The sequence below is a fragment of the Manacus vitellinus genome, unplaced genomic scaffold (assembly GCF_001715985.3).
Source record: "Manacus vitellinus isolate BGI_N305 unplaced genomic scaffold, ASM171598v3 scaffold_14_pilon, whole genome shotgun sequence".
In the NCBI taxonomy this organism is placed as follows: Eukaryota; Metazoa; Chordata; class Aves; order Passeriformes; family Pipridae; genus Manacus; species Manacus vitellinus.
The window spans coordinates 15,809,575-15,821,986 of NW_021939063.1; the positions used below are offsets into that span (position 1 = coordinate 15,809,575).

Genomic DNA, 12,412 nt, shown 5'->3' on the forward strand with positions numbered 1-12,412 from the left:
AGCAATAAATTACCCCAATTCACAGGTCCTGTCCTCGGCTCCTGTATTTTAATTAGCTTCAGCACCCTGTGAAACAAAACCAGTTACCTCACAAGAAGGCTTTGATAAATGGGTCTCCTGCATTTGAGGGAACTGAATACAACCCAGTCAAGATCTTTAACACGAAGCCTGTGCAAGTGGTATTTATGTGGTTTGCATTTATCTTTTATGTAAGTAATGGAGCATGCTAGACAGCTTTCCACACAGTTTTGTAAGATGTGACATTTCTCATGGTAAGCAGCAGTATTTATCATATTAATACCAAAGCCATCAGTAACAGTTTAAGTATCTTTTTTAATTTTCTTACAACCACTTAAAACTGTCATATAACACAAACTTTTGTACACTATTTACAGACAAAACAAGCAAAATATCCATCCAAAATAGTTTTTAAAAAAATCCTCTGATTAAATTGTTACACCTGCTCAAACAATGGTGGGACTTAATAGGCATATTTTCTTGTGCATGTTTCTCTTCCATGTAGTATTTCAGTCTCACTGCATATATATATATTTTTTTTTTTAAAGTTAAAGAAAGATAAAACAACAAGCAGAAGGGACACAACACAATATGCATTTAAATCTTTGTTTAAGAACAAGCAGCTAATTAAAAAAGGCAAAATACAGGAAAAGTGCATCAGTTCCAATGAGTTAGTATAAGAAAGAGGCCCACAGGTGGGGAGCTGGTACCCTTTAGGGCAGAGTCTCCTAAAAGACCTCTGATTGTCTATAAGGATTATTTAAAATTCCTTTTAAACAGAAATAATAATAAAAAAAAAATGAAAGAGGAGAGGAGAAACATGACACCTCCAGATTATTTTTTTTTGCCATGAGGTTTCTTGGAAACTGGTGCTTAACAACTTTCAGAGTGGGCGAGGATTCCTCCGTGCCCGGAGCTCACTGTCCATTGCCGAGCTGTGCCCGGGTCAGGCCTCTTCCTCTCGGACTGTGCAAGGCCAGAGGGCTCCCACAGACACCGTGTTTGTGCTCAGTCAGTCAGACCTACTGCCTCTGAATTTGGTCAGTGCAACACCTGCTTGCTTCCATGGCTTAAAGCTGAGCCAAACACTGCTGGCTTTGCACCCAAGAGAGTAAAACTTTGTCTTCTCATCAAAAGTCCATTTACGCATCTGGTGCATTTCAGAACAACAGATGCCACTTGAGGAAGCGACTGTGGAGACCAAGTGTCATCAATCTTAATTCATTTTTGTTGTGTTTCCTACAGATTATTATTAATTTTTTTAGAAAAACACGTAACAATAAAAGAGGCTTGTTGTCTCTGGTGTTCCCAAGTCCCATTCTAATCTCTCACCCAAAAGGCTGCCTTTGAAAACAAGGCTACACACATGTTGGGGAAGGGAGGCAGCACTCTGAAATAAGGGTTCAGCACACAATCCCTTTAAAGAGGAGCCTTCATCATACACCTGAAGTCTCCTGACCGAGCCTATGTCTTTGTGCTTAGTTACTTTTAGGTAATTTGAGCTCACAGTAGGCAGTAACCAGTCTGCCACTATTGTGACAGGACTAGTTAAGGAGTAGCTTTGTACAGGATCATCGTATTTTTGGCTTTCTGGTAAGGCTACTTCATCTAGTAACAACAGATTTGGTCCAAAGGTATCCAGTCTCCAGTTTGAGCTTGATAGTTTTGAAGCCTATTCCGTTACATTCAAAAATCTCACGAGCCACTTGGCTTTTCGCAAACCATGTACCGAGTCTTTGTACTTTACACAGAAGAATGGAGTGCTCAGTCCAATTGACTGTAAATATATTTACAATTCTGTGGACCTAGCAGCTAAATACTCCTTCCCTCCTTTAAAGCATCACTGGAATAAAGAATAAACACTAGCAAATCCTAAAGCAACAACAAAATACTGCTAAAAGTTGTGACAGAGAAAGTAATCTTAAAAACCACTACCGAACTCTGTATGTACTGTTTCCATTAATCCCAGGAGAGACTGCAAACACTCCTGGAGTACTGTACAACACAGAAACTAATCTGCCTTTTATTTCAGTCCTCAAAGAGGAACTTTCAGAAATGTTTCGAGTTAGGAAAAAAGTAGTCTTCATTCACCAAGATCAGTGCTGTACCTCTGCTCTTCTGGAAGGACTGCTTTCAGTTTAGGATGGACTGCAAGCTGCTCATGCTTTGGGGGATAATCCTACCACATGAATCTTCCATGACATTTCTGGAGGTTGAATACTTCTCTATTACAGAATCCTTGTGCTGGTGCAGAAAGCACACCACAGTAACCAAACAAAACCTTTCTGCCTAACAAGGCTAAGCTTAGCACAGCACAAGTGGCACCACCAGGTTTCTAAAGCTGTGGTGTGCAAACCCAAGACTGCACAACACGTATGAAAATATGACAGGCCAGAATACAAACCCTCAGTGGGTCAAGCCAAGGGTAAACTCCCTTTACCAGCCCCAGAAACAGCACACAAGGCCCAGTGGGGAGTTCATTTTCTTGTGCTGAAGATAATGGCAAGACACCACTGCCTTTCTCCTGGACTCCAGCGTTGTCGTACGTATGGTGAACGATGTGGTAGAGGATGGCACAAATTCCTGAAACCCAAATTACTGCAATCCCAGCAATTCCTGCTGGTGAAACATTGCTGGCACCCAAAGCCAAGATTCAGCCACCAGCTAAGCAAAATCCAGTTTTGAAGAAACAGAGCGACTAAAGCCCCACGTGAGCTGATTTCAAGTCATGTTGGAACAAGTTGAACAAATAAGTGCAGTTGTGTCATCTGCCACGCATAGAGAAAGAGGAACTTGAAACAGAGTCAAGTAGAAACACCATCCATCAAGATAAAGCCCCAATTATCCCTTTTAAATCCAGCAATAAAACAGAGTGCATTTTTTTCCCCAGGAAACAGAGTGTACAGTACCCGTGTGCAGCATAAAAACATTTCACAAATAATGAAAACATCCCTTTTGAAAATCTCAACAAAAATAGATCCCATTGGGACCAGACTGTCAGTGCCTCCCAAAACAAGGCAGAAAAATCCAGCCTATAAAACATGCCAAAGGTGACCAGTAAGTGTCTCACTAACATCTGAAACTGCTGACTGCTTTATTTACTGAGAAAAAGAAGTATGACATTTGTATTTAAAACCCTAGGCACCATCTTAACAGGTCCACTAAATTACACTTTAAGCTCTATTCTCTCCTGACAGCTACTTAAAAAGATATGTATCTGTCCATGGGGAAAGGTGGAAGCAACATCTCTTGGCTATGCAGGAGGCATCAGGGCAAGAGAGCTCTGGAAATCATATTGCACTGATCCAAAAGCATCACCTTCCAGCCCAGAAGTTCTCTGCTGGTCAAATTTCTCAAGACAAGATGCTGACAGTAAAGCAGCAGTGTTTCTTTTAAATTTTTTTCAGGCCTAATGGCTTATCACTGAGCTTGTCCTAAGGGAATAGAGTACAGGCAGATGACCTAAGCACAATATGAAGAGCCAAAACATCCATTTACTGGCCACATATCTGGTGTGAGGAGGAAGAAGGAACACTTTGATTTCAATTTAATTACGTTTTCAGACTCTGCTTACAGCATGGGAGAAAAATTGTCCAAGCTATACACTGCCCTCCCTCCCTCAGGAATATTCAGCTAATAAACTGTCTGGTATTTACATTTCGATTCTGGAACAGGAAAAAAAAATCTGATTATTTATTCCTGTAAATAGTTCTGCCTTGACTAGGCAGTTATTCTAAGGGGCAAAGGAAGTAAAGTCCAGTCACTGAGCTTTGCTTAGTCCAAACAGTTTTCCCTGGAGGCAGCTCCCCCTCAACACCAGTGTGGCAGGTACAGACACAGGCTGTGCAAACTCAGCTCTCAGCTTACAGACACCTCCTTCCCGAATCCTGCAGCTCACAGCACAGGAACGGCCGATCCCACTGGGCCTACGGGACACCCCGATCCCTCCTCTGACCAGAGTGGCCCGTGCTCATCACAAGCCAGTAGATGTGTCATTCCTAAACCAATTCCTAACTCACACACCTTTGTATGCCAGGGGCTTCCTGCACAGCTGGATTTGAACAGGAGATAAAGGGCCATGGCTGCACACATCCAGCTCCTGCCCGTGCCCCTCCAAGTACTGTGAGGAAGGCAGTGGCTGAATGCAAGCCAGCAGAAACTTAACGCTCATGTGATGCAGATCTCGAGCCTGACACAAGTTTCCCCACACCTTTAATGGAAAGTAATGTAAGCCCTGTTAAAGTGTAAAGCACAGGTCTGCAGCAAGTGGCTGACTGGGTTTTATTACCCTGGAAAATTAAAATCAGCAGTTCATCCTACGGTGAGCCTACTGATGGACCTAAGATGTTCCTCTGGTCCTTTTCCTTTTTTCTAATTAAAGCAGACAAGTCCCTTCCCAACCCACCAAATTTTCACCAAGTCTGATCCTGAGCATCTGCAGATAGTTAAAAATCCAAAGTCAAGCTCACAAGAGTTTCCAGTATGCAAACACTGGCAGAGCTTTCTTGCAGTCCTCTATTGATTGCAGTTTCCTTAGTGTATTCTCTAAAAAGATGTTCAGATAGCAAAGCAAAAGTCTGCTGACAGGCTCTATGTACATGGCCCAATTGTTTGCTAGAAGAAAAAGGAAATAACTTCACACAATTAAAAAAAAATATAAAATAATCTGACAACCAAAATATAGAAAATGCAGAGGCACTTCCTCTTTCCTTCCTTATTTCCTACAGCCTGTCTGTAAGAGAAGTGCAAAAATAATTACGTTTTCTGACATCTGAAGAAAAAGGAAACATCCATGTTACGCCTACACAGGTTTCACTAAAGCTTTGGAACAGAAGCTCTGTATGCTGACATTGGTTTGTACTCTGGACATGCCCACAGAAGCCAGACTGCTGTGCAGCTACAGAAGATTTGTCCAGAAAGAATAGTTCCCTCCCTTTTTAATTCATCACTTCTACTGTTCAGGCTACAGAGGTAGTAAAAACAAAACCGAAACCCAACAACAAGGAAACCAAAAAAATCCAAAATAAACAAAAGAACTTCAAAAGGAACCACACTCTTGCTATACTGTACATTCAGAACCCTGTGGCCACATTGTTGTCCTAACAATGAACAAATTCATTAAAAAACTCAACATTAACACACGAATGTGCAAAGAGCACATTCCAAAGTCAGTGCTGTGGAAAAGCAAGTGTTCGTCCACAGGGAGGGAAGGGGATTCTGTGAGACATCAGGGACAGAGAAAGGTTATTTCTGGCAGCCTACATGCTAACGTAAACAGGATCCGATTCGCCTTTTAAAGTTCCGTGCCAACAGAACTATTGAAATGTCATTTCCCATGAGAGGAGACTTTTCTGTAATCATTAAAAAATACATTAGAAAAAGGGAACCATAGAGCAAGAGACTATTGTGTTCCCGAGCTGGCAGCTGGTAGAGTAGCCCCTGTGTTTGCATTGGCATTTTGCTCCAGATGTTGTCTTCCTTTTGTCAAAACAGAAAAATCGAGGCTGACACACACTTTTAGGTCACCAGGGCCTCAGTTTAACTTCATTTGGCTTCACTTGCTAGAGAGGAAGGAGCATGTTTTTGTAGTTGTGCTTCAAAGGTCCACTTCAACTTGGCTGCTCCTCAGTTAGCAAACTGCTGGTAGAAGGCAAGTTTGACCCTCTCAATGTGATGGCAGAGTTTAATAGCTGGTCCAAGCTTCAAGTCCATACACTCTTGAACAGTGGGCAGAGTCAGCAGCAGCAGGGCCTGGCCATCGATTTCCTGTCAGGAAACAAAATTCCATAGTGACTTTGTATTTTTATTCTCCTTGCTCCTTCAGCTTTGATTTGCTGTAATTTCAGATTCATGACCGTTTGTGAATTAGATGTTTCTTTCATGCTACTCCAAGCAGCTTAAAAATCTCTCTCACAACAAATTAACTCCTTTCTTAAAACGTCAGCTCAAATTCACTGGCTGAGGGACAGAGTCTCATGAGATGCTATTGCAAAAAAATCAACCTAACAAAAGAAACCAAGGAAATTTCATGCAGAAAGTCATTTTACCCAACCACTGCATCTTTCTATAAAAACAGAGGTTCTACAAGGTCAAGTAAATCCATCACTACAAACCATAGTCATCATTAGTTCTAGTACTACAGTTTTGATAGCCAATGCTTCTTATGGCAAATTTTAAGCAAGATGCAAAAAAAATGTTGACTCTGTTTTGTACTCTGGTTGTCATACTAACACAAAAACATTCACTCCTGCAATACAACACTGTGATACCTGCAGTTACTCTGTAAAATAGAAAATATTTATCACATGGAAAAGGTAACATAAGTGGTAAAACTTTATCTCCTAGAAAACAGGCTCCCGCCTTCCTGGTGCTTGGCTGTAGGCATTCTTTGTAGTTTTGGGATTCGGGTACCCCACAGATCAAAACACCCTTCACTGAGTGCTGAGAAACCTGAGAAACTCTGGTCATTCCCTCAGCTCTCCTCTCCCAGACTGCTGTGGGTTGCACAGGTGTTTGTTTCCTCAGAACCCTCCTGAAAAATTCAATCTAGTTTCTTCTCATGATTCCCCAGAGGATAAGAAGCAAAGTGACAGATTCGACATTTTAACAGACAGAAAATGATACCTGGTCAAGGAAAATTCTCGCCAGTGGAGCACAGTCAGTGGATTTGAGGAATCGTACCACATCAGCCACGCTCCACTCCAGAGGGTTACTGTCCAGCTGCAGCTTTTCAGCAACTTCCATCTTTATGTCCTAGACAAGCCACCCAGCGCAAAAAGAATTCCCAGAATATTACATATGCCATGGACCAACGCTCCCATCTACTCAAACTCAAACATTCAGCTGCCAACTAAAGGTCTAATAAGAGCTCAAACTGCAGAGGTTTCTTGGCCAGCAGAGATGTGCAGAACAGCCTTCTGCTCAGGGCAGAAGACAGTGTTACAGTCTGTCAGTGTTACAGACAGACAGCAAGGATCTAAACCCGAGATTTGGTCCACACCATGTCACTGCTCTGGTTGAACCAAGAGGAGTGCTAACAGCTGGAAAATGGGAAAGCTCACCATTCTGTCTACATCTTTCTGCCTAGTTCCTTATTACAGTCCTGCCCTGTAATAAAAATAATGATTTTTAATTACTCTGTAGTTTCACAGTGCCCTTTATGGGTAACAGTGTTTTATGAGAACACATGTACAATGGTTAACACTCCCAAGGTATTTGTGCTTGCCCAGCACTGAGCAAGCAGAAGCAGAATTCTAAATTCCTGGTTACCTTTGGCGAAGGAGGTTTATTTTCATCATCAGAAAAGGAAAAGGTCCTGAGCTTCCTCTTCCGCTTGTCTCGGTCCTGAGCCAGGGAATGAGACAGTTCACTCTGTGTAGGAGATGACGACAGTGATTTCTTCTCTGATACCTCGGATTCTTCAAGCAGTTCATCTTGGTGCTCTGAGGTACTGTCCTCAGTCAGAGATTCCTCATCCACCTCATCCTGGTCATCCTCCTCTTCTGCCCCACTGCCCTGAGAGGTTCGGAAAAAAGAAAAAAAAGGCAATGAAATGAAAAACAACGGGAAGTTTAGGACAAAAGCTGCAATTGCCACCCGCTGCCAGGTGTAACCCGAAGTCACAAGGAACTAACATTTGCTGTTTCAAGGGAAGCTGGTCAGAGATCCCAGCCCGTGCCCATGAATGCTGTTGGCAGTGTCCTACCTGGGGAGACCCAGCTGGGGTGTTATCCACGGACGTAGAAGAACGTTTTTTCTTATGAACAAAAAAATGTTTTCGCCTCTTCCGTCTTTTATTTGGTTTCTTCATGGCTACTTCCAGGTTACTGTGGCCACCCGGGGGCCTACCTATCCGCTTGTTTTTCCGCTTCCCGTAATAGTGTGCTGCCAGGACAGAAGAGAGGAGCACCGTGTTGAAATGCACCTTCAGTGTCACTAGTTATGTCTGTCCATCATCAGGACTGGAAAAATCAGTAGAAATACATTTCCCAACAGGAAACCCAATTCTGCCAAACTTCAAAATCAGTGTGTCTATATTTTCCTCTTTAATTTGGTCTAAGGAACAAGAGTTACTCATCAATTTTGTTTGCCCTGTAAAGATTTACTTCCTCCATCTCTGAGAAGCCCCAAATGATCTGATTTTATACAAAAATCATCAGTCAGAGATTTGGTCCAATTTAACTGCGTTTTTTATAATGTTTTGTAGTTTTTAAATATGGTCTCAATGCACTGTTTGTTCTCACAGTGTCAAATGGTTAAAGTCAGTTTACAAAAACCCTAAAAACTAAGAAAAGGGCTTGAAGGTGTATTTTGTTGCACAACAAATTGGTAAAAGCAATTATAATGCCACTTAAATTACAATGTTAGTCAGTTCTTGCCCCAGAAGTTGTCTTAAGAAGGTAAAGCTTTAAGCACACAACAAGAAGTTAAGCCATGGTTCTACTACTTAATGTAGAATCAATTTTTCTCCCCTACACATTGGCATGTGGATATTTTGTAGGTTTGTGCATGTAGAGCTTGAGCTGTTCCTTATGTAGGTAAAGCAATGTATTTTGGATTCCTTCTGGAGCCAAAACCAAAAAAAATTAAAATGTAACACTCCAAGCTCCACCTCGTTATGAGATTAGTGACCTACTCACTGTATTTAGTCTTTGTCAGGACAGAGCAGTTCTCAGAACACTTATCCAGCACCATTTGAGGGCCAAAGAGGTTTGGACAACATTCCAGCTTGATGCATGTTTTCCTACAGAAATCTGCCACCCGATCTGCCGTCCTCACAACTTCCACAGTCGCACGGTAGCTCTTGCCTTTGTATCTAGCATTGGAAATATGGTCATAGTTCAGGAATCTTCCAATTAGCAGCAGTAAAAAAGTACTTCATTTATTGTTTTGAGATCAAACAGAGAAATCTGAGCAATGATGAACTCTATGGACTGCCAAGTCCAGGAAATAGGTTCTCCTGTCTCTTATGACAGACCCCCAAATAAAGAAAAGCCACCACCAGAGGTGGCTGCAGCACCAAACACAGCAACACTGCCCTGTCAGTGACTACAAAATACCATCTGAGAGGACTGTTCCAGAGTTCAGATGTTTTGTTTTCTTTGCTCACAGATGGTTTGCTCTCTTTGCTTTTACGGGACTGCAGAAATTCCCACTGTGACACGGACAGCTTGTCACACAAAACAACACCAAGAGCACCCCCTGAGCTAATCATGGTAACAGCAGACAGCTTTTGGTGAGCCCTCTATGCACAGCCTATGGCAAGCAGATGGATTACTGCCACATTTCCAATCAACTTTTATCTAAGTGCTGAACAGTTCGCCAGGACAGTCACTCGCCATGGCTCGACATATTGCTCCTGTTTGATTTAAATTAAGAAAAGATTTCTTTTTGTTCACCAGCCTTGCCATTACCCTGACAGAGCCACTCCGTGCAGTATCTGCCAGAGCTGTTGATCATTTCTGCTTTGTTCTCCCAGCACAACTACAGCACATGCTGATATCTATTAGGGGTGTTTCAGGCCTCCAAGTATCTCGCTAATGCCTTGAAAAAAAGAGCAATATTATCATAGTCCAGAGATCCCTGGTGTCATTACTGTGGCAGGAGAAAGCACACAGCAACTTTGATGAAACTAAACAAATATTTTTTCCTTTATTCTTCAGTTACATCTTCTATTTACACTAATCTTTCATATCACCCTCCTATTGCCCAAATCCAGAGCAATCCTTCAATACACGGAAAGGTGTCTTTTTATACACAAATCGGATCCAACAAAAGATTTACTGACATGTTGAAAATTATGTAGGAAAGTGTGCTATGGCACATTGGGAAAATCTAATCTCTAGTATGCAAACACAGTGACCTAATTACAAAACCATCCCTAGACTATAAAGGAGTATCTGGACTTATCAAATATATGCAAATATGTTCAATGCTTTCTTTCCTTGCCGCAAAATAATCTTGCAAAGAGGCTTCAACCCAAAAAGCTCAGCAGGAAAACTAGAGAGTGCTTTAGGGTAGACTGCTGTAGAAAAACTTCCATGCCAGGCTATTTCAAAGCACTGTTGTCACTTAATTTCTGAAGAATCTTCTTCCACTGAAAAATCTGAGTGGAAATGCCATGGGAGCCTGAGAAGCCTCCCAGGCAGTATGTGCTTCTGCTTTAAAACACTGACAATTATCTTCAGGTGAATTAAATAATCTTAAACCTCACCTGCAGGTCTGTCAACATACATACACTGTTGTACCAGTACCAGACCAGTCTCACTTGACCACTGGCTGCTGGCATGCCAGTAGCAGGGTATGCCTGGCATATTATGGAGCATTAAAATGGGATGCACTTCACCAAGCGCTCATCAAGAAATTTATAAAGAATTCAACATTTAATGGCTGTTGGCATCTTGATATGCTCTAAGCAACTTTTCCTTCTCTGAAATGTATGAAGTTAAAGTACACACTGCAGAGAAATCCTACTGGGATCAACTAATGGGGAACAGGACAAGAATTTACTTGGCTTTTAGGGTCTCTCCATGTCCATGCCAGGCAGCCTCTTCGTCCAGCTGCAGCTCTCGCAGGACACGGCTGGGTTTGTAGGCGGCATTGATCAACAGAGTGAGAACCTGCAGCGTGGGAGGGAAGAGCAGAAAGTATCTGTAGGTTATTTGTACAATTAATCTGTTTTAAAGTGCCAGGGTAGAATAGGAAATTACTCCTATTCATCCAAATTATCCAGCATCAAAGCACTCATTCACAGCAGGATTACAGATACCTCCTGATACTGCCAAAATGAACACTGAGAGCAGTCGACACTTCAGGCCTTGCCAACCTTCAGAATTTGTCTGCAGAGTCATGAGTGTATCTGGCAATTTCCAAGTCATTGCCCTTGAATTACACAGCACTAAATTAACGCCTGGGGCTGAATAACTACAAAACTTGCATAACCTTGGCTAAATCTAAGTGATTATCTTAGAGATTGTATGTCATGTGAAGATGTGCCAAAAAATGCTGCAGGATTTTGTTGCCTGCCAACCCACCACTTACAGCAAAATCATACTGCAGAATCTTAAGCTCTCATCTGTTTTGCTTTCATGAACCATGACAAGGTCTGGATTATAATAAAATGATAATTTCTCTGGTAATGTAAAATAACTTGAACTTGTGAATAGCCTGAAGTTAGGGAGGTATAGTACAAAACATGCACTCAAATTGTATTTCTTACATTCAGTATGTGCTTACTCCAAATCATTCCAAAATTGGGTGCATCAGAACCTTGACATTACAGACTTGCAGCTTCATTACTACTAATGCAGCAGTCCAGAAATAAAAACAACAATTAAATATAGTGCAAGTCCAAACTCTCTCTAGGATTCATACAGGGAGCACGACTCATAACTGAAATGAATGTACCCAAGCATATTGGTTGAACTGTTAGCAACACTCAGCATCTGCACATCAGCAGGATTTGTGCACACTTTCTACTTTCAGGCAATGAAGCAGATTAAACCTTCAAGGTTAAATGAAGCTGCCACAGAATTTCACACTTGTTCTCCTGCAGTTCTTACATCATGGAAAGGATGGGGTAATTTTCTGCATGCAAAAATGGACCTTTTTCAGTAATCAGCTTGACTCTTGACAACCAGACTCTTGTTTTACAGCATGTCTGATATGATACTTGGTAGGGAGGGTAAAAATTGCAAAGACGTTGAGCCAATTCCTACATTTAAAGTGATCACTTCATGAGAGCTCAAGTGGGCACATGTAGTTATGCCTTAGGAAATTCACAGCCTCTCAGGTCAGATAATAAGCACCTTTTTGGAGATTTCAGAAAAATAATTATTGCATTAAAAGTATCTGTAAATTTGCTGTGATACACCTTGTGGAGAAGAGGCTCTTTGGCATTAAAGAAAGCCTCTTCCTCCCTCAATTACATTAAAAAGCAAAACTGCAGTTTCACCTGATCTTTGTAAATTGTATCCCACTTGCAAAACAGAGAGAATTCTTTTAATTTTCCAATTATGGAAAATAGTTTGCCATTTCTACTGAGAAAATCTGTATTCCTCTGTTTTAACATCAACAGTGCAAACTGTAAAGGAATTTTTGGATTATATCCAGCTAAATTCTGTTAATTAAATTTGAAGCATTTATTACAGCTATAAAGAGATACTGACTCCTTTGATTGTGGCAATTACAGGTTACACTGTTTTAACCTAAAGTAAAATTTAGCAGTAGAAGGCTGATTGTAACTCAGATAAATGAGAGGCTTTTACTCTTTTAAACCGTTCCTGATTTATACTTTACTAGATGCAAAAAGACCCTCTTTAATAAATTCAAGTTGATAATGAGTAATTACCCATCTGTAATTAGAGACACTCAGTGTTTATGACAGGCCCACTGC

General features: G+C 41.3%; 1 protein-coding gene across 4 annotated transcripts in view; it reads right to left on the reverse strand.

Moving 5' to 3' along the window:
• Positions 1–313: 313 nt before the first annotated feature.
• The window catches only part of SFMBT1 (Scm like with four mbt domains 1), an 89,529-nt gene continuing 77,430 nt past the window's right edge, over positions 314–12,412 (reverse strand). Inside the window, exons 18-23 of one of the 4 annotated variants that reach the window (XM_008923362.3) lie at positions 10,528–10,637; positions 8,658–8,833; positions 7,724–7,902; positions 7,288–7,533; positions 6,643–6,771; positions 314–5,784 (exon numbers count right to left, since the gene is read on the reverse strand). In XM_008923362.3, the coding sequence (XP_008921610.1) occupies positions 5,644–5,784; positions 6,643–6,771; positions 7,288–7,533; positions 7,724–7,902; positions 8,658–8,833; positions 10,528–10,637 (981 nt within the window). In that variant the 3' untranslated portion in view covers positions 314–5,643. Of the gene's footprint in view, positions 5,785–6,642; positions 7,126–7,287; positions 7,534–7,723; positions 7,903–8,657; positions 8,834–10,527; positions 10,638–12,412 lie in introns of those variants that run through there. The other 3 variants (XM_018068582.2, XM_018068580.2, XM_018068581.2) reach the window with 3 other exon arrangements.